This window comes from Bos javanicus, chromosome 14 (genome assembly GCF_032452875.1).
Source record: "Bos javanicus breed banteng chromosome 14, ARS-OSU_banteng_1.0, whole genome shotgun sequence".
Classification (NCBI taxonomy): domain Eukaryota; kingdom Metazoa; phylum Chordata; class Mammalia; order Artiodactyla; family Bovidae; genus Bos; species Bos javanicus.
Window position 1 is genome coordinate 37,804,884 of NC_083881.1, and position 26,623 is coordinate 37,831,506.

The window sequence follows — 26,623 nt, forward strand, 5'->3', positions numbered from 1 at the left end:
GGATGTCATTTAATTAAAAGCCTACCTGCGTTGTGGTAACCAATGTGAACTCTTCCAGGTGCGCTTGGTAATTGCTGAAAAGGCATTGAAGTGCGAGGAACATGATGTAAGTCTGCCCCTGAGTGAGCACAATGAGCCTTGGTTTATGCGTTTGAACTCAACTGGAGAAGTGCCCGTCCTTATCCACGGGGAAAACATTATTTGTGAGGCCACTCAGATCATTGATTATCTTGAACAGACTTTCCTGGATGGTAATGTTAAGGCTATTTGTGATTTCTTGGATTTACTTTCAACACAAATATATGTCTTCCCTCCTTCCTCCCTTCCATCCCTCCTCCCCTCCTTCTCTTCTTCCCTGCTTCCTATTTCCTCCCTTCCTCCCCTCCTTCTCCCTTCCTTTTGGTTTCATGATGGTGGTTTAGTGCTAACAACCTTTTCCATTTCCATAAGCACACAAATAAAAATGGGTCAATAGCATAATTTGTATAAGCCATTGTGACTCCATTGAAACGATTTCATATAAACTACCAATTTTAATGTTGAAATTTCCCTTTTAAATTCATTGCAAGAAACCCTGCAGGTGTATGATTTGTGGTGGTAATTTATTAGCCTTGAAGTCAGATTCATATTATTGACAGCCTATTCTATGTCCGACATTTTGTAATTTCTGTTCTAGTCAGTCTTCAAAAAAAAAAAAAAAAAACCAAAAAAAACCTGAGATAAGCATGGTAGATTAATTATTCCTATTTTGTACATGAGGAAAGAGAAAAAGGTTGCCTAAGGTAACATAGATGTTTTATAGCAGAATGGGCTGGAATGTAAGCCTTTCAAATCCAAACCTTCCTATCACATGGACTGTCGCTCATAGTCATTGGCACTTACACATTGTCCTTGCTCCTTCCCTAATAACAAGCCTTTCAGGTAAACTGTAGCTTTAATATTTGCCCAAGATTATACAGCTGATCAACGGCAGAACTGAGAACAGAACAGAGGGCTCTTAGCTTTCAGGCTAACAACTCGTCTGAAAAAGGAACTGCATGATAAGATCCAATTACTCTTCATCTGCTACCAGTTATGCGAATGTTAATTAGGCAGGATAAAACCAGACTATAACCTCAAATTACTGGAAGCTGAGAAAGGAAATTTTAAGGCAGAAAAAAAAAAAGTCTGAGGTACTTAGAAGAAAGATAAGTATAGGACCTAAATAGGGGTGGGGTTTACCACAGGCAATTAGATTAGCAATGGCCTACCCTTATTCTTAATCTAAGTGTTTAGTTCCCTAGGATTTTGATTGGAGTTGGCCATCTATCTAAACCAAGGAGTTTAACTTGGTGTAATGAACTTCTTTTCCATCCATCATTATTTGCTAGCCCTTATAAGTCTAAATTCTGGGGACTGTACAGAAAATGGGGGCTAATTGATTTAAGATACATTTTCTCAATCTTGAGCTTTTTGGAAATGGAGAAGTCTGTTAAATAATAATTTGTATTTCTTGGGAGAAGTGATTATAGTAATGTGAATAAGACAAAATAATTGCATAAGAATTCTACTATAAGTCATCAAAAACTTTTAAAAGATACAGCAAATGAAAATCATATTTAAATATTTTGTTTAGCATCCCTTGAACTACTATCACTAGCCTTTTCCCACCTCCTCTTCCTTACATTGTTTCTACTCTCAATTGTTCAGTAAGGTACAATGGTACTTCACAATATAGTCATGTTAATGATGATTAGGCTTTATTAAATTTTTCTTTAGGCTTTTTCTTTTTCTTTGACTATTTCATAGCAAAACTGGAATGCATTCTGAGTCCTGCTCAAGGTGAATACTAAGTTCTTACTACAATTTGTTGAATCAGAGGAGAAAGCATTGTGGGCTAAACATTAAGATGAAAATATGGAAACTAAGAACTTAATTCTGGTTGTACTGATAGAGTAAACAGACAGTGAAGAATCCTAGCTCTTAGTCTGAAACTTGAATTTTCTTTTTGTTCTCTTGGGAACTAGGTGTCATAGTTTTATCAGTTGCAGAGATAAAGCAATCCAAACAACTCTTATTTCACTCTTTGCTGTTTCCCAAGGAGAAGAGTCATTCAGTTGGGAAGGGTTAAATAAAGATTAAGATTAAGGGAACTAAAACCTATAGTAGATATGAAGGCAGTAAGAAAACAATTACTTTATATAAATGAAGGCTACTCTAGTTTCTAGATGAAATTTATCTGAAATAAACATGTAAGCATTATCACAATGATCATTAATATAATGTATATTTATTATTAAGAATTCATGGAGGTTAGGAAAAGTGCCAGACAAGAGAGAGAAAATGTTATTCATTGATAACATGTTATTTAACATGTATTCCATTGACCAGCTTCCCTGGTGGCTCAGAGGGTAAAGCGTCTGCCTGCAATGCAAGAGACCCGGGTTCCATCCCTGGGTAGGGAAAATCCCCTGGAGAAGGAGATGGCAACCCACTCCAGTATCCTTGCCTGGAGAATCCCATGGACAGAGGAGCCTGGTGGGCTACAGTCCACCGGGTTGCAAAGAGTTGGACACAACTGAGCAACTTCACTTTCACTTTCTTTCTTTCCATTGACCAGCAGCATTGGTATCACCTCGGAGAAGGCAATGGCACCCCACTCCAGTACTCTTGCCTGGAAAATCCCATGGACGGAGGAGCCTGGTAGGCTGCAGTCCATGGTGTCGCTGAGTCGGGCACGACTGAGCGACTTCACTTTCACTTTTCACTTTCATGCATTGGAGAAGGAAATGGCAACCCACTCCAGTATTCTTGCCTGGAGAATCCCAAGGATGGAGGTGCCTGGTGGGCTGCCGTCTATGGGGTCGCACAGAGTCGGACATGACTGAAGCGACTTGGCAGCAGCAGCAGCAGGAGTCTATTAGAAAGGCAGAAATATAGACCCTACTGCAAGTCTATTGAATCAGAATCTATATTTTAATAAGATTCCAAAGTGACTCATACATACATAGAAGTTTGAAAAGCAGTACTACAAATTATTTTGCATTAAGTAATTGCTTAAGCTTTAAGCAGTGCTGTAAAACACTTCTTTATGTATAGCAGAGTTCTAGAATGTGTTGTCAAAAATTAAAAACAATATTTTTGAGTATCTTGATTAAAAGGATCCAGCATAAGTTTTACATTACTGGAGAATGTCTCTAACACTTTAAAAAGTGTGTGCTGGGCATAGTTCTTGGTATAGTGTTTCTTGATTTAAGTAGAGCATTTGAGATTGTGTCATATGATAGCCCTGTGGAATGAAGGAGCACGTATGGCTAGATAAGAATAATGCATATATTCTGATGAATAAACCACCATTCTGAAGAATATTCATTTATAAATTTCTTATACCATGTTGCTGATTTAGCTATATTCTCTCATTTCACTTATCCTATGATAATTCTATCACACCTTAATTATTTCATTTACTGGCAGACCCTGTATGCACTGTGAAGTCAGAGACAGTGTCTGTTTCACTAACAACTATATTTCCAGTGCCTCATATGGTGAATGTTCTCTAATGGGAGCTTAATAAATATTTTTGAATGATTAAAATGAATGAAATGTTGAAAATAGATATCAACTTGGACAGGGATCTCTGCTGGTGTTCTTTTAGGCTTCTGTTCTCTGATTTGAGTCTAACAATTCCATAAATGATTTGAAAAGGCATGGAAGAAATACTGTTAACTTGTGGATGTGTAAACTGCAGTCGTTAAAATGATGAGTAGCTTATGAAATGCTTTGCATGGAACAATAACTAAGATAAAGTTTAACAAGACTAAAAGTAGTATATGAATTTTGTTTGGAAAAATCAGCTTTGTTAATGAAGGATGGGAGCCCTGGCTTGCTAATAAGTTACCAACAACAGCCAACAATGAAATAAAAGACAAGTGTGATCTTGAGTTGTTTCAGAAGTGTAGGTTCTATCCAGAGCATGGCTAATTGTGAGCTGCTACATTTGAACTCGATAGAACATGCAGCATTTTGGTCAATTATGGATGGAACTTTGAGGAAAGTTGACAAATTAGAATGAATAACACTTGAATGAATTTCATGAGGTGTGTAGTTGCCCGTGGTTCAAATGAGAGGCTTTAAGTGTATCCATTCATCTCCAGAACAGAGTGTAGTCGTCAGCAGGCATCACTTTTGCTGTTATTTGTTGGTATCTTTCATTAGTCTACCAAATGAGACTGTACTAAAAATGATGGCTTGCTGGCCTGTACACTTTTCTCAACCTTTCTGTGTAATCAGTATTTACATATTTACATCCTTATGCTTTTGGTATATTGTAATCTCTTTTAATGAACTTTAACATGGCCACTAGATAGTTTAAAAAAAAAAAAAAAGGTGAGCATTAAATAACTACAAAATACTAGAATATATACTATTTATTATTGTCAAATAACTCATTGGTAACCTGGAATCAAGGGTGTTGTATGGTAAATATTGAATTTTGGTAACTTAATATGTTATATAACAGTTCTCTGAAGATTATGTCCCATGTCTTATGTCCATATATGTCATTTTGAATATTCTTAGGAAAAGAATTTGGTTTGGAAAGAATCCCAGTATCCTGGTAGATTAAAGGATCACATATTAAGTCCAATTAGGACATGTAAATTTATTTTATAAATACAGTTTTATCAATAGAAAATTAATTCAGATTTTAAAAATAATATTAATTCTGAAATTACTGTTACTTTAAATAATATATTTATTTATGTAAAGGAATTTCCAATTATTGTTAAGGTCATAGAATAAATAATTTTATGTCTGTTAATAAAAGGCTCTCATATATAATTGAGTAATATTACATACTTGTTAGCACATCTACTGAAATTGCAAATTAGCTCAAAGTGTGTAACTGAATGCAGAGAAAATATGGTATATGGTAAGGAAAAGAAACGGAGTCTTTAAAACTCCTGATTATGCCAATAAAAGTGGTTTTAAAAAGTAATTAAAACAACTTTCTGTGATTTGTTCAATTTTAGTGGATGCTAGGCCCCTCTGTCCATGGGATTCTCCAGGCAAGAATACTGGACTGGGTTCCACGCTCTCCTACAGGGGACCTTCCCCACCCAGGGATCAAACTTGCATCGCCTATGTACGTCTCCTGCATTGGCAGGCAGGTTCTTTACCACTAGTGCCACCTGGGAAGCTAAACTCTTTTTATTGTTTGCTCTTGGAGAAACAATGTAATTTTTAAAAAAAATTGCTCAGGGCCATTCTTAGTCTACTTAGCAACACAGGGACTTGAGGATATATGGAGCTGATGTCCCCATTAAATGGATTGCAATATGATTTTATCCTTTCTTTCTGGTTTCAAATTTCGTGCTTTTGTTTTCTCTCCTTGTTTATCGCCTCTTTCTGCTTTGTGTCTATCTGCTTGTTTCTGATCTGCTGCCTAAATTTAGTCTTGCCTTTGTCCCTACTCAGTGTTTCTACAAAGTCAGGTCTTATGCCAATGTATTTGTTTGTTCTTCCAGCTTAGTCACTAATCCTGGCTTCCACTACGGCAATGCTCCTCCCCAGTGCTGGGAACTTCTTTTATTGCTTTTTCTTTAAAATCCTCTGACTGTCTCTCCTGCCCCTGTAACCCTTCTGTTGTTTTCTCACTCCTGACCAAGATAGACCCAGAAAAGATTTTCTAAGTATCATAACAAAAGTGCTTTATGAAAGGACTGGAAAGTAAAAGAAGATGAGAATGAGAGGGAATATTTTCTGTGTCACTCAAAGGAAATTCCCAATTGTGTTTTGAAAAAACTTTTTCCAGAGGCAGCTGTCTGTTGCTAATTTGTTGCTGGTGTCAGGAAGATGCTGGTAGTACATCGTCATGTGGACAGGGTGTCCTTGAAGAGAGAAAGTGAGCTTGGAAAAGAACATGGGTTCAGCGGGTATCTGAGCCTCTGTCTGACAAAGTTGTCTTAGGAGATAGTTATATAGTTCATGGCGCACTGAGTAGAAGATTATTTTCAGGCGTTCAAACATTTGGATGCAGGCTTGGCCAGATGGACCTTTCCCAGAAAGCAATTAGACATTATTTTTCCTGCTCTCATTCTCTTTCCAGGAAGGAAGTGGTATGCTCTTCTGAAGTCAAGACCCCAGCCTGGCCCCACAAAGCAGCCAGAGCCAGTAGCCATAAATTTAACAACCTGGGAAGCATTTTAAAATGCTGCATCATTTATGGTTATTAACCTGTGGTTCTTGAACCCTCCAGAGCAGTGGTTCTTAAACTTCTAGGTTTCAAGGCCCCTTTGTTTTAGAAGTTAATGAGGACACTTGAGAGAGCTTTTGTTTATATGGGCTATCTATCAATACTTATCAAATTAGAAATTAAAATTGAGAAAAGTTTAAAATACAAGAACATACAAGCCTCATATCCCGTTAACTGTCAGAGCGATGGAGTTTTTACACATTGTGTAACCTCTGGAAAATACCATTGTACACTCCAGAGAGGTTAAGAATGAAAAAGCAATGAACATCTTAATATTACTATAAAAACAGCTTTGATTTGTAGACCCTCTGAGGGTGTCTTCAGGAAGCCCAGGGATTTTCCGACCATACTTTGTGAACTGTTACCCCTAGTGGTCTGTGAACAAAATCCAGGAGATTTACTATCTTAGAGGGGAAAAAAATTACATCTTTGTTTTTCACTAATTTCCAAAAGAAATGGATCAGTTCCTTCATTTCCAGTGTAGGCAGAATTCAAAGCAGTATCAGAAGCGCCTATGACTTTGTTCATATGTTCACATGATGGTGATGTGTTAATAGCATTATTGTTATTGCAGATGTCTTAAATATCACTTATGCCCCTCACTACATTGAAATTATTGTAGTTATTAGATCTGCTGTTAGATCTTGTTAATGTGTTAATAAAAGACACCCATATTACTGTTTTATCATTTAAATTTACTCTGATAACATACTTTAATATAATCAATTTTCTTTGCAATGCTATGTATTTTATTCATTTAAGAACATTATTTTGGAGGTCAGTGGCAAACAAAAAGTTAAGAACTCTTCAGAATTTCAAGCACCTTAGACAGCTGCCAGTCTGTTATTCTCATGGGAATGTCTACTGTGCATTATTGGGGGTACTGGTGACATTCTGAGATCCTGAAAGGTCCGTAAGGAAGTGTGGTCTAGTTGGGCAAACCCACAGTTGATGAGCAGTTTGCAGCTGACATGTGAGCCTTGGTCATTCTAATGCAGACTTCAGAATTAGAGTCGCTAGCAGGGAATTAGACACTTGCCCACTGACGAGTAATCCATCTTCTGTTTTTCTTAGAGAGTCAGAAATAGCCTATTCACTTAAAAGCTTGTTCTTCTTAGTCTGGCATGATGAGATCTTGCCTGAAATGCTCTGCAACCAATTGTGAATTGTCAGTGCTTATGAATGAGTGTAGGATGCTCAAAAGGATTCTAAATTAAATAAATAACCCAAACTAAATAAGTGAATAAGCAAAAAGAAATGTATAGAGTAGAGGCTGTTCTTTTTAACCGTTGGATTAATAAGCTTTTTGGCACTTTTTAGAGGCAGTTTGAGAGTTAAAAGTGGGAATTGGTTCTGCAGGAACTTATTCCTGGCCTCTGGATCGTGTGGTTTATCTTTATTTTTCTTGGATAGTCTCTGAAAAGTATACCCTTCGAAGATGTTATGATGATGTAATACAACAGAGCACTGCATTAGGAGTTCATGACTTTGGTTCTTGTTCTGCCTCTACTTAGCTGTGGGCTCTTAGGAGAATGTCTCAGCCTCTATATGTCAGTGTCGTCATTAACTGCTCCAGAGCTTCTCCAGCGCAAATGTTCCTATAGCTAGCGATTTGGGGACATATTCATTTATTAATTGAAATTTATTGAACACCTGCTATCAGCCAAACATTATATTAGGCAACTGGGGATTCAACAAAGAATAGTACATGATCCCTACCTTTAGGAGTCTATAGTCTAGAGTTTAACCAACAACAGAAGATTTATGTGAAACCCAGTTTCCAGAGATAAAATACCAGAATTTCCTGGTGAATTCCATGAAGACTAGCCATTCACATTCACATAGCATCAACAGGATCACTCTTTTTTTTTTTTTTTTAATATTTTTAATTGGAAGATAATTGCTTTACACTATTGTATTGGTTTCTGCCATATACATCAACAGGATCACTCTTGGTATGTACTGGAACCTTGGAAAGTGTGGTCCCTGATCATCTTTCCATAATGAGCCTTGATTCACTTAACCAACATTTACCAATGGCCTAAAATGAGACCTCAGTTCAAATCCTGGGTTGGGAAGTTCCTCTGGAGAAGGGATAGCCTACCCACTGCAGTATTCTTGGGCTTCCCTGGTGGCTCAGACAGTAAAGAATCTACCTGCAATGCAGAAAACCTGGGTTTGATCCCTGGGTTGGGAAGATTCCCTGGAGAAGGAAATGGCTACCCACTCCAGTATTCTAGCCTGGAAAATCCTCATGGACAGAGTAGCCTGGCGGGTACAGTCCATGGGGTCGCAAAGAGTTGGACAGGACTGAGCGACTAAGCACACATGAAGTGTATGAGACACGATGCTGAACTCTGGATCATATGTTCTCTGCCCTGAAGGAGTTCATAGGGCAAAAAGATACAATAACTAATTAAGGTGATAAGGGTTATAAAGGAGTTTGTACCAAGTATTTTTCGTGTACAGAGGAAGGCACACTTGATCAAGTCAGATGTTGGTAGTTGTGGCAGGTTGGAGAAGATTTCACAGAGGAGTTGGCATGAAAATCTGGACCTTGAGAGTAGTGATTTGCGAGTTGGAGAAGTCTGATCATGGTTTGGAATCTGGTCTAGGACATCAGTTCAATTCAAGTTTTGAATGTTGAGGCTGGGAAAACGTCATCCTTTACCTCCCTTCATATAATATTGAAAATGTTAATGATGAGGGGGCTGGTATTTTTCTTTTTTGCTTTTAGTTGTAACGTCTCATTTGTAACTTTTTCTTCAATGTTTGTGTATGTGTTTGTATGTATATTTTAGAAAAAACACCCAGATTAATGCCTGATAAAGGAAGCATGTATTACCCACGGGTCCAGCATTATCGAGAACTACTTGACTCTTTGCCCATGGATGCCTATACACACGGCTGCATTTTACATCCTGAGCTAACCGTGGACTCCATGATCCCAGCTTATGCAACAACAAGGATTCGCAGTATGTAGAGGTCTTAAAGACCTGCAATTCTGCCTCACATTTCTTTTCACTCATTTTTGACACCCAGCACATCTCAGGAAGACCTGGGGGCGGGATTGTTGAGTTTGCTTCGGGGACATACACGTTACACATCGATCCATGTACCAGGCAGATGAATCTGTGCTTCATCTGTTTGGCTGGACATTTGTTGTCTTTAGGATCTGATTTTCCAGCTCTTGGCCTTGAGGACCAAGCATAGATAAAACTCAGAAGAGTGGCCTGTGGAAGAGTAAAGAACGTAACATGTTTACAGGGACAGACAGACTAGGAATCAGAACAGCTGGGGTCTGCAGGCAGTTATGGGCGATGGAGTTCACATTTCTGGTCCTTTAGTTTTGTTTCATTATGTGAAGGCTGTCTCATCATTACTCTGCCTCTAGGTTCAGTGAGTGGTGATCCACTGAGGTTGAGCTGTGACCGCTACCTCTCTCCTTCCTCCTATCCTGAGCATAGGGATGGGTCAGTGTATGGGATGAGGAGCAGGAGGTGTGCTTCATGGCCCAGTGGTGGGAAGGGAAGGGGCTGTGGTCAGAGTGAGGAGTGACCAGGAACACTCGCACTCAGATCTCCAATTCCGCCAAGCACGTTCTTCCCATGACATCATGCCTCGTTTTTAGGGTTCTCTTACTTGCACTGTTTTCCTTTCTTTCTGATGCCCTCCTGCTCAGTCCTCTCCCGTTCCCCGCTCTCCCTCACTCCATCTTCCTCGTCTCTCTCCTGGCCTCTCACCTTCCTCGTGTTCCTCCTCCTCCTCCTCATAAATACCCATCATATGGTTTGAAGCAAGTATTCTGACCATAGTTCTATCATCCAGAATAAATATTTCTCTAAATAATGCTTTTTCCTTCCCTTCACAAAAAAAGTTTATTACAGAAGACTTGAAAAGTAGGACAACTATTCTGCACTTAGCACTCACGGTATGCTGGACTTTGCTCTAAGCACTTTCCAAGGTGCCTCTTATTTCATCCTCAACCTGCATGGCAGATAGTCTCATAGCTGCAATTTAAAGGTGAGGAAACCGAGGCACAGAGAGGGGGGAGTCTGGGGCAGAGAGAGGGAGTGACCCCGTAGCGCGTATGCTCTTACCATCAAGTTTCCCTACTTCTCCTTGTTTCTTATATGGAAGGGAGGAAATAATTTTCTGTTTCAAAACTGATTTCATCATCAGGCCAAATTGGTAACACGGAGTCTGAACTGAAAAAACTTGCCGAAGAAAACCCAGATTTACAAGAGGCATACATTGCAAAACAGAAGCGACTTAAAGTAAGTAAACCAGGCTGTCCTCAATTGACATCTGCTATTTGTGTTAAATGGTCCACTTTTTGTAAAAGTATTGCTATTTCTTAGAATATCTTCTATTAAATATCACAAATCATCAGTGCACATGTTATCTTTGGCTCATGCTCTGCTTTTAGAAAGAATTTTTCTTTATTAGATTTGATATTCAGACCTAACGACAATTGCTTGAAGAGCAGATATTGCTCATGCTGGTTGCCAAGGCAAGTTATAAAATGTAAAAGCAGATTAATAAAATATCATAGGAATCTGTCATTTCAGGTATTTTGCACTTTGAGTCAGCTGGACCTCTGTTTATGACCTTTTTATACCAATAAAGCAATCAGCGAATTTTTTTTTAATACTGTATATCTTCCCCTCACACCTTTCATTTTTTGCCTTTTTACGTTTTGATCACCTTCACCCATTTCTCCTACCTCTTACTCCCTGCCTCTGGCAACCACTGGTCTATTCTCTGCATCTATGAGCTTAGTTCCCTAGTGGCTCAGAGGTTAAAGCGCCTGCCTGGAATGCAGGAGACCTGGGTTTGATCCCTGGGTCGGGAAGATCCCCTGGAGAAGGAAATGGCAACCCACTCCAGAACTCTTGCCTGGATAATCTCACGGAGGGAGGAGCCTAGTAGGTTACAGTCCATGGGGTCACAAAGAGTTGGACACGACTGAGCGACTTCACTTTCACTTTCACGAGCTTAGTTATTTGTTTTTTAGATTCCACAAATAAGAGAGATCATATGGTATTTGACTTTTTCTGTCTGATTTATTTAACTTAGCATAATTCTCTCAAGGTTTAACTACATTGTTGTAAATGGCAAAGTTTTTATTCTTTTTTTGTAGCTGGAAAATATTCCATTCTATATATACACATCACAATTTTTTAAAATCCATTAATCTGTTGATGAACACTTAAGTTGTTTTGCCTATTGTAAATAATACTGCAAGGAACATAGGACTGCAGGTATCTTTCAGATTAATTTAAAAAATTGTTTTTAACTAGAGGATAAGCTTTACAATGTTGTGTTGGTTTCTGCCGTACAACAGCGTGAATCAACCATAAGTATACACATATCCCCTCCATCCTGAACCTTCCTCCCACCCCCTACTCCATTCCACCGTCTAGGTTGTTACGGAGCAGTGGGTTGAGCTCCCTGTGTTATGCAGCAGCTTCCCATTAGCTGTCTGTTTTACATATGATAATGTATATGTTTCAATGCTACTCTCTCAGTTCATCCACCCTCTTGTCACCTGCTGTGTCCACAAGCCTGTTCTGTGTGTCTGTATCTTGATTCCTGCCCTGGAAATAGGTTCATCAGTACCATTTTCTAGAACCCAGATATATGCATTATTAAGAATTTATGTTTTTGTTTTTATTTGGCTAAATACCCAGAAGTAGAATTGCTGGATTGTGTATTAGTTCTATTTTTAATTTTTTGAGGAACCTCTACACTATTTTCTATCATGGCTGTACCAGTTTACATTCCCACCAATAGAACACAAAGATTCCCTTTTTTCCACATCCTTGTCAACACTTACAGTTTTTGTCTTTTTGATAATAGCCGTTCTAACAGATGAGGTAGTATCTTACTGTGGTTTTGAATTGTTTTCCCTGATGATCAAAAATGTTGAGCATCTTTTCATGTACCTATTGGCCTTTGCATATCTTTGGGAAAATGTCTATCTAGATCTTCTGCCCATTTTTAAATTGAATTGTTTACTTGCTATTGAGTTGTGTGTGTGTGCGTGCATGCTCAGTCATGGCCAGCTCTTTGCAACCCCATGGATTGTAACCCACCAGGCTTCTCTGTCTGTGGGATTTCCCAGGCAAGGATAAGGGAGTGGGTTGCCATTTCCTACTCCAGGGGATCTTCCCATCCCAGGGATCAAACCTGGGTCTCCTGCATTGTAGGCAGATTCTTTACCACCTGAGCCACCAGGGAAGCCACACATCTCTGACCCCTCAGTTACTCATTCATTGAAGACTGCTGACTTTCCATTCTTAAACTTCCTTTGTGGTCCAGTGGTTGACTCTGTGCTCCCAATGTAGGGGACATGGGTTCAGTCCCTGGTCGGGGAAGATCCCACGTGCCACGTGACATGGCCAACGAAGCAAAACAAAATCAACACAACCATCTTCAGGACTTCTCTGGCTATCCAGTGACTGAGACTCTGCACTGCCAATGTAGAGGTTAGGAGCTCCATCCCTGGCTGGGGAACTAAGATCCCACATGCTGCTAGGTGTGGCCAAAAGATTAAAAAAAAAAACAAAAAACGAAAAAATTGCATTCTTGAGTTGGGCATGAAAGGAATCTCTCTTTTTTTAAACTTTTTATTTTGTATTGGGGTTAAGCTGATTAACAAACAGTGTCATGATAGTTTCGGGTGAATAGCAGAGGGACTCAGCCATATACATATGCACGCATCAGTTCTCCCCCAAACTCCCTTCCCAGTGACAGGAGTCTCTTTATGCCCTCATATTCTTTGTCCTCTCTGATCCTTCAGTCCCACAGGAGTTGCCAGTGGACAGTGAGTCTGGCCCCTGGGATAGTTTCACAGCCAGGGCATTTCCGCTCAGGTTTGCTTTTGCTTTGGTTATTCTGTTTCTTCTCATTGTCTAGAATAAACAGACTCCCACTGTATAAAAATTTATATCTTCTCTGCTCTACACTGATTATTTTTACAGGCATAAATAACCTACTTAGTTGTTTTTGTTAATTAGTCAAAGCTCCTTGACCATGACAATGTCAAATATTTGAAGAAAATTCTTGATGAATTGGAGAAAGTCTTGGATCAGGTTGAAACTGAGTTGCAAAGAAGAAATGAAGAAACCCCAGGTAGGTTCTCATTTATGTTCTTTTTGTCTTTTTCTGTATACCAGGGGTATTTATGGGAACATTCTTAGATTTCACCCAAAACATTCTGTAAACTATCTTTAACTGTTAGTACTCACGGACAGTTTGACTTTATGATAGCAACAATAATACTGAATTCAACAAAACCCAGGTGTCTAGTTGTAACTCTGCATTTATATGAAATATAGCCAGTGAAGAATTTTTTTTTGCACAACTTAAGTTATGGTTGGTAGATTCCTACCTGGCCTGTTTCACAAGTTTTAATTACAGTGGTTAGTTTGGGAGTGTTCTACTTGCTAGAACATTCCCTCTAGTTTTTTCCTTAGGTGGGATAAAAATTGCAAATTGAAGTAAAGTATAACATGGGTGGGCTTCCCAGGTGGCGCTAGTGGTAAAGAACCCCCTTGCCAATACTGAACACATGAGACATGGGTTCAATCCCTGGGTCAGGAGGATCCCTTGAGGAGGAAATGGCAACCCACTCCAGTATCATTGCATGGAGAATCCCATGGACAGAGGAGCCTGGGGCAGGGAGAGGTGGGGGCTACACTCCATAGAGTTGCAAAGAGTCGGAAACAACTGAAGGAACTTAGCATAACATGGGAGTCAGCCTGTGTGTATGGGCAGGCTGGCTGGTGAGCACCCGTCTTCTGTACCTGTGAAAATGAGTGAATGATGAAGCCCAAGTGCAGACACATGGACTGTTTGCACTATTCTGACTGACCACAAAGTTGAAGACCATGTTACCTGCAACTTGCTTCACAATAGGGATTTTCTTCTGTTTTAAATAAGTAGCAATTAACAAAAGCAGCAACTACTGAGTGATGTTTAAATCCTCAAGTACATGTGTCATTTTTTTAACCCACGAGGAAATATCTGTTAACTCTGTTGGCTTGGAGGCATGATAGACAGGCTTTGAGCTTAAGTAGCTCTAGTGACACCTAGGGACCCAGGTGCCTGTCAGGTGTCAACCAAGTGTCCCTTAGCTTTGGGATGGATTATTTTGATGTGGACCATTTTTAAAGTCTTTATTGAATTTGTTACAATATTGCTTCTGGTTTATGTTGTGATTTTTTTTTTTTTTTTTTTTTGGCTGAGAGGCATGTAGGATCATATATTCCCCACCAGAGATTGAACCTGCACTCCCTGCATTGGAAGGTGAAGTCCCGTAGCTTGGGATACATTTGCATGCTGCCCTCCTTTTTTTTAAGCATAGAATTACTCACTGAGTGTGATTGTCAAGAAAATGTACCATAGCCTTCATCTTTTGCCATACTCACCCTTGCCCTCAACACTAAGAGCAGAGATGCCAACCAGAGTCTGTCTGTACAATGCGTGCACGTGTGCTCAGTAACTCAGTCATGTCTGACTCTGTGTGACCCCATGGACTGTAGCTCACCAGGCTCCTTGTCCATGGGATTCTCCAGGCAAGAATACTGGACTGGGTTGCCGTGCCCTCCTCCAGGGTATCTTCCCAACCCAGGGACTGAACCCGTGTCTCTTACGTCTCCTGCGTGGGGAGGCGGGTTCTTTCCCACTAGCACCACCTGGAAAGCCCTGTCTGTCGGTACAGGGCTTGCCCTTAACCCACCGTGTCCCTTTCTCCAATTAGAAGAAGGCCGCCAGCCGTGGCTCTGCGGGGAATCCTTCACCCTGGCGGACGTATCACTTGCTGTTACACTGCATCGACTGAAGTTCCTGGGGTTTGCGAGGAGAAACTGGGGAAATGGAAAGCGACCCAACTTGGAAACCTATTACGAGCGTGTCTTGAAGAGGAAAACATTTAACAAGGTTTTGGGACATGTCAACAATATATTAATCTCTGCAGTGCTGCCAACTGCATTCCGAGTGGCCAAGAAAAGGGCCCCAAAGGTTCTTGGCACCACCCTTGTGGTTGGTTTGCTTGCTGGAATGGGATATTTTGCTTTTATGCTTTTCAGAAAGAGACTTGGCAGCATGATATTAGCGCTTAGACCCAGACCAAATTACTTCTAGGTGGGTGGGATCTAGTGGTGGCCATTCATCCAGCCATTCAGCTAGACCCTTCTCCACTCTTCCAGGTCCAGGGAAGAATGGCCCTGGGCGACTAGTAAAAAGCATAATTGACTTTACTCTTTGGCTAGCTTATGTGAGAAAAGGAGGTAATAAAGATGTTTTTGTGCGCTGGTAACTCTGACAGGACTTATTTGCAAACCTCTTCTAATTCATACTTAAAACATGCACAAAGTCAAGATAGGTGAATACCGACAGGTAGAAGAGAGAGCTTTAACTCAAAATTCCAGTTCAAGTTCTGGGTTATTTGGGGGAGAACATTATTCTTATGAGCAGACAGTAATGATAACCTATGATTGCCCATAACTCTTCATCTGAGACTATCTGGGTGTGTTGAGTGGTGAATAGTTTGCAGTATTTTCTCCTAGAATTCAGAAGTCATCTTTGTTACTCAACCCAGGTGTTCAGACAGCAGAAGGGCACAGCAGTGCTTCATACTCTCACTGTTAGCTTTAGGCTGAAATAAGGGAGGCAAAGGGACAAAGGAGGGGGGAAAGGGAGGATGAAGCTACGTAATGAAGGCAATGGAAAGCAACCTCCATGTGCCTCCAATGCCATTCACAGCTGCTGTCCCCTTAGTAAACGTTACATTTGACTGCTTGTGGCTATAGCCCATGCATCCTCGTGTAACTGAGGACCTTGGAAAAAGAGGACTGGAGAGTCACTGGGGGGAGTTGGCTGGAGAAAACTCTGGGCTTTAAACTTACAGCATCTCACTTTAGTGTTAATTTTAAATGCACATAAATCACAGTCATTACTTTAATAAAATTAACTGCTTGTCTCTTTGGGCAAGAGATACCTACTGGAACATGTCTTGATTAACATTTACATGAAAATCTTAAATGACACTAAAATTTCTTCTTGGTTCCGCAATTTGAAGGTACCTATGAGATGTCACTCCCATGGACTGTTGCAAACAGTCACTGGAAGCCTTGGCCTCTCCAGCCCTTTTGTGCACACAAGTGGCATTTAGGTGAATGTCCCAGGTAGTCACTGACATGGCATGTGGCTGGGGAGGGGATAGTTTGGTGATCTGGTAGTGATAAGTAGGCTCATTCTTCATTTGGAGAGGCTGGTGGTATGTTAACACAAAAACTGTTGTCTAAGCCTTGCATCTATTTGTTGTCTTCAATAGAGCCTTAAAAGGTTACAGGGAGGGAGAAAGTCTAGTTTTGGTCCTTGGCAATGAAATACAGGGAGATGAAATAAGTCAATAGATAGTGATTCCACCTACATTCATTCATGTATGTCTTGGCACTGTGGGGGGCACCTCAGTCCATCTGGAAGGGATAATTCCAGTATGTCCTGTCAACAACAATGGGGTTTGTGCTCAGGAAAAATCTTCCCTGGTGACGGGAAGGTGCAGTTTCTCTGGAGTTGGCCAGAAAGACATGGGGAGCAGTGTTGGGTCTGATGGGAAATATGCGTAGTGAACAGAGCTAAGGTTCCAGCAAACAGCAAAAGCTTGCTTGGACTGCTTCAGATTGACTGTGCAAATGGCTAAAGAATGTACCGATTTTTTCACTAATAGGAAACAGTCCTACTTACTAAACAATGACTTTGATGGTAAAGTGATTCTATAATTCATGAATCATTTGTTTTAGAAAATCTTGATGAACCTGATATTCCCTATTGACAAGAAATTAATAAAATGTCCCGTGTAAACTCCATCCAACAAGAATTAACAGACTGGCAGCTTTTATAATGTCTTGATTTTGAGCCTTAGTTCACTGTTGTATAGAGTGTTTAATTTTGTTGCTGGGACATTCCAATCCATGTATTCATAAAAGACCCACAAAGCCGATCATTCAGTGGTTCAGAGTGTTTCAGAGTTCTTTATGTCATCCTACAATAAGCAAGAACTCAGACATGAAGAAATCAAAACTGGATTTTTATAAAAATCTACAAAGGCAAAGGGTTGTTGATTAAATATTTTAAGGTCAATGCTGGCTTTTCCTTACAGTTTATATTATTACTGATCAATATAAAAGATAATGAAAGTATTTGTGATTTTCAGATTCAGTTTCATTGGAAATAGGCTTCTGTCACATTTAAGGGGGATGCATTTGTGGCGATTTCTTCACGGATACCCTTGTTTATACTTTTAAGATATTTGTTTAGGAGTATAATGACCACTAGGTGTCGCTGTTCCTCCAGTAGTTTGAGATTGGGCTTTCTCTAGGTTCAGCAAGCCTTCTGAATGTTTCAAGGGAAGGTAAACATTTATGACCTTAGTTTCTGAGATGAGGGCATCTTCATCAGATCATTCATCTGTAAAAGAGCTTGAGGCACATGTAGTATTGATCTGTAATGCTTGGAAGGGATAACTGTACCACACAATGTCAAGCTAAAGAGCTGAACATATCCTATTAGCAAAATAGGCACTTTTACATATTTTGTCTTTCATGATCATTAGTAGACTGGCCAGTGTGCTCAATTTAATTTCCAAAATTTGTGTAAATACCACAATTAGAAAAATGCCTGAGGTACTACATTTACGTTGGCTATTTATGTCTTAACACAAATACTATTTTATTGTTATTGCTGTTATATGCCTTTTGGATCTGCTTTCCGTAATTGCAGATAGTTGGAAATTGCTTGCTCGATTTTTAGTAATTATTGATATTGACACCAGAGCTGTAGATTTTTTGGTGTTGTTGAATGTAATAGAGATCAAGATACTACTCTGCCTGTAAGATCAATAAAATTAATTGGAAAATAAACATGTATACTGAAAGTACTAATTTTGTAATCTTTTTAAGAAATCGGATTGTGTTTTTCATTTAATGTCAAAGCATAATGTCATAATTAAAGTAAGAAAAGTAAGCAAAAGTCAGTTATTCAAAATATTTAGCTATAGGATGTTATATTTTATTTGTAACATAAAAATTACTGACTTGATTTACTTAGATATAGATAATTTTCTGGTTAAAATGAATGGTGGCTTAAAGAATAACATATTTAATACTGATTATTAAAGGAATTTTTGCAGACAGCCACCTGACATGGTATGAAGCATGAAAATGAAAAACGCAATATTTTTTTTTTCAAAACAGTTTTGTTACATGTTTGTGTGCCTGTTCAGTCACTTAGTCATGTCCTATTCTTCCCTACCCTATGGACTGCAGCCCACCAGGCTCCTCTGTCCATGGAATTTTCCAGGCAAGAATACTGGAATGGGTTGCCATTTCCTTTTCTAGGGAGTCTTCCTGACCCATGGATCAAACCTGCATCTCTTGTGTCTCCTGCATTGGCAGGTGAAGTCTTTATACCTGGGAAGTCACATGTTTACTGTCTTTCAAATACAACTCTTTTCATGATATTTACGTATTCCTTTTATTGAATCATGGATTATGAATAGTTCAAATTACTATCCATATTTCTAATCTTGTTGAGCTTAGCCATTATTCTAATCATTAAATAGAAGTCGAGTGCTACTTTTGTTTTACATTGAACAAAACCAACTGAATAAGAATCAAATTGACCTCATTTTTCCCAAGTTTGCAAACAAAAGGCAACAATCTTGAATGTCATGGAATGTCAGATGCATATACCACTCTATAGTCTGCTCAGAAAAGAAAAAAACACTATAAGGACAGAAAAATCAAATTAATACAATGAATAAATTAGTATTTAGACATAATCTTCATCTTGTTTGTGCTAAATATTTGGCCTGTTTATACTGTTGTTTTCTACTTAGTCCTACCAGAATGTCTTGATTTTCTAATTTTCCAGAATACTAGCGATTTGCTCAGTAGGGTGCGTGCGTGCATATCATGTGCATGCTAAGTCACTTCAGTCATGTCCAACTCTTTGCGACCCTGTGGAGTATAACCCATCAGGCTCCTCTGTCAATAGGATTCTTCAGGCAAGAATACTGTAGTGGGTTGCTAGGTAGGATCGGTTCAGTTCAGTCGCTCAGTCATGTCCGACTCTTTGCGACCCCATGAATCGCAGCACACCAGGCCTCCCTGTCCATCACCAACTCCTGGAGTTCACTCAGACTCATGTCCATCGAGTCAGTGATGCCATCCAGCCATCTCATCCTCTGGCACCCCCTTCTCCTCCTGCCCCCAATCCCTCCCAGCATCAGAGTCTTTTCCAATGAGTCAACTCTTCACATGAGGTGGCCAAAGTACTGGAGTTTCAGCTTTAACATCATTCCTTCCAAAGAAATCCCAGGGCTGATCTCCTTCAGGATGGACTGGTTGGACCTCCTTGCAGTCCAAGGGACTCTCAAGAGTCTTCTCCAACATCACAGTTCAAAAGCATCAATTCTTTGGCACTCAGCCTTCTTCACAGTCCAACTCTCACATCCATACATGACCACTGGAAAAACCATAGCCTTGACTAGACGGACCTTTGTTGGCAAAGTAATGTCTCTGCTTTTGAATATGCTATCTAGGTTGGTCATAACTTTCCTTCCAAGGAGTAAGTGTCTTTTAATTTCATGGCTGCAGTCACCATCTGCAGTGATTTTGTAGATTCCAAATCAAGTGATGAAGTATAATTTCTAAGAGGGGATAATAGTTTTGTTTTAAATCGTGTATTACATTATGAAAATGAAGAGAGGGAGAGCAGAGAGCTCATGTTATGGCTTAGGAAGGCAGTACACTGGTGAAAACAGTATACTGTATTACTTGTGTCTGAGTTGAGCCCTCAGTTTTGTTTTGGAAGATTGCCATATGTGTCAGGAGGCCGTGGGGTACAGCAGGCTATGAGCTGCAAGACAACACTACCATGTAGAGTTTGAGACATCTCATGCCCACCATGGACCTTAATATACTCTGATTCAAGTAAGGTGGCATATCTCATCCATGGTACCTTGTCATAAAACTCCTTTGGGAAGGATTGACATTTTTTTGTCCTAAGCCTTTACTTTGAAAAGTGAAAGTGAAAGTACCTCAGTCGTGTCTGACTCTTTGCCACCCAGTGGACTATGCAGTCCATGGAATTCTCCAGGACAGAATGCTGGAGTGGGTAGCCTTTTCCTTCTCCAGGGGATCTTCCCAATGCAGGAATCGAAGCCAGGTCTCCTGCATTGCAGGTGGATTCTTCACCAGCTGAGCCACAAGGGAAGCCCAAGAATACTGGAGTGGGTGACCTATCCTTTCTCCAGCAGATCGTCCCAACCCAGGACTCGAACCAGGGTCTCCTGCATTGCAGGCAGATTCTTTACCAACTGAGCTATCAGGGAAGCCCAGAGCCTTTACTTTATTCATTATTTATATATTGGCTACTTAATTACAAAGTACTGTCTTTGAACTCCCTTACTAAGAGAAACCAATAATATGGGTAAAAATATAGAGATGTTAATGCAATTGTAGTTCAAAGGGTCAGATAATTTTTCAAGCATATGGGCAGCATGTGTAAGTCTTTGTATTATGAGATTAAGCTGTCCTTTGAATATAAGTTTCTGATATTCAATAAAGTCACACAAACATCATCAAATATGCATCCTATTAAAAATATAATGAAGATATAATTTCAGAAAATCTGTATTTATTAAGTTCAATGCTCAAAAGAAAGTAAAGGTTTGCATTTAGAAAATTAAATGAACTAAAATTTATTAGCACTAAGAGCAGAGGTAGCTATACTGTAGAAATAGTCACAAATCCTTCTCATTTCTCCACTCATTTCCTTTCGGTCTTCCCTTCAAAAATAGCATCTGCAGAGCATGACTATTAACATAGCTTACCAGAGAGTAACCTACCAGAGGTATTAGATGTCAAGTAGTGAATCAAGTCACTGGAGGTCCATTCCAGGCAGAGTGGACGGTCTCCTGAACACCTCGTTACCAGGCAGACCATGCCCTAGTGAAAGCCCTGAGGTAGACCTGGGCTTTTTGGTCTTGGCACTATTGATGTTGCAGGATGGATCATTCTTGTGTAGACCTGTTTCACGTGTTGTAGGCTGTTTAGCACTGTCCCTGACCTCCATCCACTAAATGCCGGTAACTCGCCTTTGCTCCCTTGCTGTGTCAACCAAAACTGTCTTCAGATATTTCCGTGTTTCATCTGGGGGGAAAGTCACCTCCCGACAAAGGCCGCTGCTCTATACCCACCCTGTGTGTGTGTGTGTGCTAAATCACTTCAGTCACGTCTCTGCAACCCTGTGGTCCGTAGCCCCCTAGGTTCCTCTGGAGTCCATGGGATTCTCCAAGCAAGACTACTGGAGTGGGATTCCCTGCCCTCTTCCAGGGGATCTTTTTGACACAGGGATCAAACCCGAGTCTCCTGCGGCTCCTGCATTGCAGGCAGATTCTTTTCCGCTGAGCCACTGGGGAAGCCCCACACCCACCCTGACAAAGTCCAAAACCAAGCCTTGATAAGACCTGCAGGGAAGACAGATTTTGGAGGTTGAGTCCTGTCAAGTTAGAGTGCTTGGGGAACATCATGGGTTTCCACTTATCCACTATAACAGGTTCCCAACCCCCTGGGCCGTGGGTGGACTGGTACTGGTCTGTGGCCTGTTATCAACTGGGCTGCAAAGCGGGAGATGAGTGGCTGGTGAGCAAGCCAAGTGAAGCTTCCTCTCTATAAAGCTGCTCCCTCTCGCTTGCATTACTGCCTGAGCCCCGCCTCTTGGCAGATCAGCGGCGGGATTAGATTCTTATAGGAGCACAAACCCTACTGTGAACTGCACATGCGAGGGATCCAGGTTATGTGCTCCTTATGAGAATCATCCTAAAACCATCCACACCCTCCTACCAGCGCCCTGTCCATGGAAAAGTTGTCTTCATGAAACTGGATCCTGGTGCCTTAAAAGGCTGGGGACTGCTGCCCTATAACAAAGCATAAAAACTGGGCCTATACAACATAAAGGTTATTAGCCAGTAAATGAACTGCCTACTAGAACAAGTCAAAGTCCTTTAAAGGAAACATAACAGAAAAGCTCCAGAGTCTATACTGTATCACTAACAATGTCCAGTGCACAGAAAAAAAAAAAATTACCAGACATGCAAAAATCAGGAAAATAAGGCCTATATAGTCAACCAAAAAAAAGGCAATTGTAAATAGAAACAGAATGTGATGTGACTCAAATGTTAGATTTTGCAAAGATTTTAAAGCAGCTAAAGACCAATAAATGTTTAATTATTTTAATGGAATTAAAGGAGAATGATGGCTCAGTGGTAAAGAATCTGCCTGTAATGCAGGAGATGCAAGTTTGATCCCTGAATTGGGAAGATCCCCTGGCGGATGGCATGGCAACCCATTCCAGGATTCTTGCCTGGAGAATCCCATGGAATGAGGATTTTGGTGGGCTATAGTCCATAGGGTCTCAAAGAATTGGACATGACTGAAGTGACTGAGCAGACATGTACATAGTCTGTTTGAGTCAATAGATAAGGAATCATAGTAGAGAAATAAAAAAACATAAAAAGTACCAAATGGAAATTCTAAAATGGAAAAGTGCTGTAACTTAAGTGAAAAAATTCATTGGATAAGCTTCACAAGCAAATAGGAGATTGTAAAGGAAAGACAAAGGAACAGAATTTCAGGGACAGATGGATAATATCAGCTGGTCTAATATGTGTGTTATTCAAGTACTAGAAAGAGAAGAAGGTAAGGATGAGGCAGGAAAAATATATAATTAAAATAAATAAATAAATAAAATAAAATAATGCTAAATTTCCCCAAATTTAATGGAAAACATCAAATGACAAATCTAAGTAAACAGAACGCTATGGAAGATAAATACCAAGAAACCTGTACCTAGACACATCATAGTGGACAGCTGAAAACTAAACATAAAAATAAAATCTTGAAAGCAGTCAGAGGGGAAAAAGGACATATAATATACAAGTGAACAACAATAAGAATGTCTGCCTAGTTTTTATCAGAAACTCTGGAAGTCAGAAGAGAGTAGAAATGTCCTTAACGTGCAAATAGGGAGAAAAACTTCAGAATTCTATACCCACAGAAAACATCTTTAAAAAATTGAGTGAAATAAAGACACTTTCAGATAAATGGAAGCTGAGGGAATTGGAACTAGTAGGCATGCAAAATGAAGATTTTAAAGGAATTCTTGAGACTGATGAGGGAATGACATCAGAATGAAAATCTAAATCTACACAAAGGAGGAAAAATATGTGCCAGAAACAGCGATATATGGGTGATATAAAAGATCATTTTTATCACTTCCTAATTTCCTTAAGAGGTAACATCCAAAAATGACAACATCCTAAGCTGGATTTTACAGTATCAGTTCAGTTCAGTTCAGTGGCTCAGTTCTGTACAACTCTTTGCGACCCCATGAATCGCAGCACACCAGGCCTTCCTGTCCATCACCAACTCCCAGAGTTCAGCCAAACTCATGTCCATTCAGTTGGTGATGCCATCCAGCCATCTCATCCTCTGTCGTCCCCTTCTCCTCCTGCCCCCAATCGCTCCCAGCATCAGAGTCTTTTCCAATGAGTCAACTCTTCACATGAGGTGGCCAAAGTACTGGAGTTTCAGCTTCAGCATCAGTCCTTCCAATGAACACCCAGGACTGATCTCCTTTAGGATGGACTGATTGGACCTCCTTGCAGTCCAAGGGACTCTCAAGAGTCTTCTCCAACACAACAGTTCAAAAGTATCAATTCTTCGGCACTCAGCTTTCTTCACAGTCCATCTCTCACATCCATTCATGACCACTGGAAAAACCATAGCCTTGACTAGATGGATGTTTTTTGGCAAAGTGCTTTTGAATATGCTATCTAGGTTGGTCATAACTTTCCTTCCAAGGAGTAAGCGTCTTTTAATTTCATGGCTGCAATCACCATCTGCAGTGATTTTGGAGCCCCCCAAAATAAAGTCTGACACTGTTTCCACTGTTTCCCCATCTATTTGCCATGAAGTGATGGGACCAGATGCCATGATCTTTGTTTTCTGAATGTTGAGCTTTAAGCCAACTTTTTCACTCTCCACTTTCACTTTCATCAAGAGGCTTTTTAGTTCCTCTTCACTTTCTGCCATAAGGGTGGTGTCATCTGCATATCTGAGGTTATTGATATTTCTCCCGGCAATCTTGATTCCAGCTTGTGCGTCTTCCAGCCCAGTGTTTCTCATGATGTACTCTGCGTATAAGTTAAAGAAACAGGGTGACAATATACAGCCTTGACGCATTCCTTTTCCTATTTGGAAACAGTCTGTTGTTCCATGTCCAGTTCTAACTGTTGCTTCCTGACCTGCATATAGGTTTCTCAAGAGGCAGGTCAGGTGGTCTGGTATTCCCATCTCTTTCAGAATTTTCCAATTTATTGTGATCCACACAGTCCAAGGCTTTGGCCTAGTCAATAAAGCAGAAATAGATGTTTTTCTGGAACTCTCTTGCTTTTTCTATGCTCCAGCGGATGTTGGCAATTTGATCTCTGTTCCTCTGCCTTTTCTAAAAGCAGCTTGAACATCTGGAGGTTCATGGTTCACATATTGCTGAAGCCTGGCTTGGAGAATTTTGAGCATTACTTTACTAGCATGTGAGATGAGTGCAATTGTGTGGTAGTTTGAGCATTCTTTGGCATTGCCTTTCTTTGGGATTGGAATGAAAACTGACCTTTTCCAGTCCTGTGGCTACTGCTGAGTTTTCCAAATTTGCTGGCATATTGAGTGCAGCACTTTCACAGCATCATTTTCCAGGATTTGAAATAGCTCAACTGGAGTCCATCACCTCCACTAGCTTTGTTTGTAGTGATGCTTTCTAAGGCCCACTTGACTTCACATTCCAGAATGTCTGGCTCTAGGTGAGTGATCACACCATCATGATTATCTGGGTCGTGATTAACTGTATTTTGTACAGTTCTTCTGTGTATTCTTGCCACCTCTTCTTAATATCTTCTGCTTCTGTTAGGTCCATACCATTTCTGTCCTTTATTGAGCCCATCTTTGCATGAAATGTTCCCTTGGTATCTCTAATTTTCTTGAAGAGATCTCTCGTCTTTCCCATTCTATTGTTTTCCTCTATTTCTTTGCATTGATCACTGAGGAAGGCTTTCTTATCTCTCCTTGCTATTCTTTGGAACTCTGCATTCAGATGGGTATATGTTTCCTTTTCTCCTTTGCTTTTCATTTCTCTTCTTTTCACAGCTATTTGTAAGGCCTCCCCAGAGAGCCATTTTGCTTTTTTGCATTTCTTTTCCATGGGGATGGTCTTGATCCCTGTCTCCTGTACAATGTCATGAACTTCCGTCCATAGTTCATCAGGTGCTCTGTCTATCAGATCTAGTCCCTTAAATCTATTTCACACTTCCACTGTACAATCATAAGGGATTTGATTTATATCATACTGGAATGGTCTAGTGGTTTCCCCCACTTTCTTCAATTTCAGTCTGAATTTGGCAATAAGGATTTCATGATCTGAGCCACAGTCAGCTCCCGGTCTTGTTTTTGCTGATTGTATAGAGCTTCTCCATCTTTGGCTGCAAAGAATATAATCAATATGATTTCGGTGTTGACCATCTGGTGATGTCCATATGTAGAGTCTTCTCTTGTGTTGTTGGAAGAGGGTGTTTGCTATGACCAGTGCATTCTCTTGGCAAAACTCTATTAGCTCCTTCATTCCGTACTCCAAGGCCAAATTTGCCTGTTACTCCAGGTGTTTCTTGACTTCCTACTTTTGCATTCCAGTCCCCTATAATGAAAAGGACATCTTTTTTGGGTGTTAGTTCTAAAAGGTCTTGTAGTTCTTCATAGAACCATTCAGCTTCTTTAGCGTTACTGGTTGGGGCATAGGCTTGGATTACTGTGATATTGAATGGTTTGCCTTGGAATCGAAGAGATGATTCTGTCGTTTTCCATGATGAAAAGGTCTGACAGAATGTGGTCCACTGGAGAAGGGAATGGCAAACCACTTCAGTATTCTTGCCTTGAGAACCCCATGAACAGTATGAAAAGGCAAAATGATAGGATACTGAAAGAGGAACTCCCCAGGTCAGTAGGTGCCCAATATGCTACTGGAGATCAGGGGAGAAATAACTCCCAAAAGAATGAAGGGATGGAGCCAAAGCAAAAACAATACACAGTTGTGGATGTGACTGGTGATAGAAACAAGATCCGATGCTGTAAAGAGCAATATTTCATAGGAATCTGGAATGTTAGGTCCATGAATCAAGGCAAATTGGAAGTGGTCAAACAGGAGATGGCAAGAGTGAACGTCGACATTCTAGGAATCAGTGAACTAAAATGAACTGGACTCTCCGATATA

General features: G+C 40.2%; 1 protein-coding gene across 4 annotated transcripts in view; it reads left to right on the top strand.

Moving 5' to 3' along the window:
• The window catches only part of GDAP1 (ganglioside induced differentiation associated protein 1), a 49,305-nt gene extending 31,126 nt beyond the window's left edge, over positions 1 to 18,179 (top strand). Inside the window, exons 3-7 of one of the 4 annotated variants that reach the window (XM_061439029.1) lie at positions 59 to 251; positions 9,034 to 9,207; positions 10,415 to 10,509; positions 13,255 to 13,369; positions 15,000 to 18,179. In XM_061439029.1, the coding sequence (XP_061295013.1) occupies positions 59 to 251; positions 9,034 to 9,207; positions 10,415 to 10,509; positions 13,255 to 13,369; positions 15,000 to 15,382 (960 nt within the window). In that variant the 3' untranslated portion in view covers positions 15,383 to 18,179. The remainder of the gene's footprint in view (positions 1 to 58; positions 252 to 9,033; positions 9,208 to 10,414; positions 10,510 to 13,254; positions 13,370 to 14,999) is intronic. The other 3 variants (XM_061439030.1, XM_061439031.1, XM_061439033.1) reach the window with 3 other exon arrangements.
• Positions 18,180 to 26,623: the final 8,444 nt, after the last annotated feature.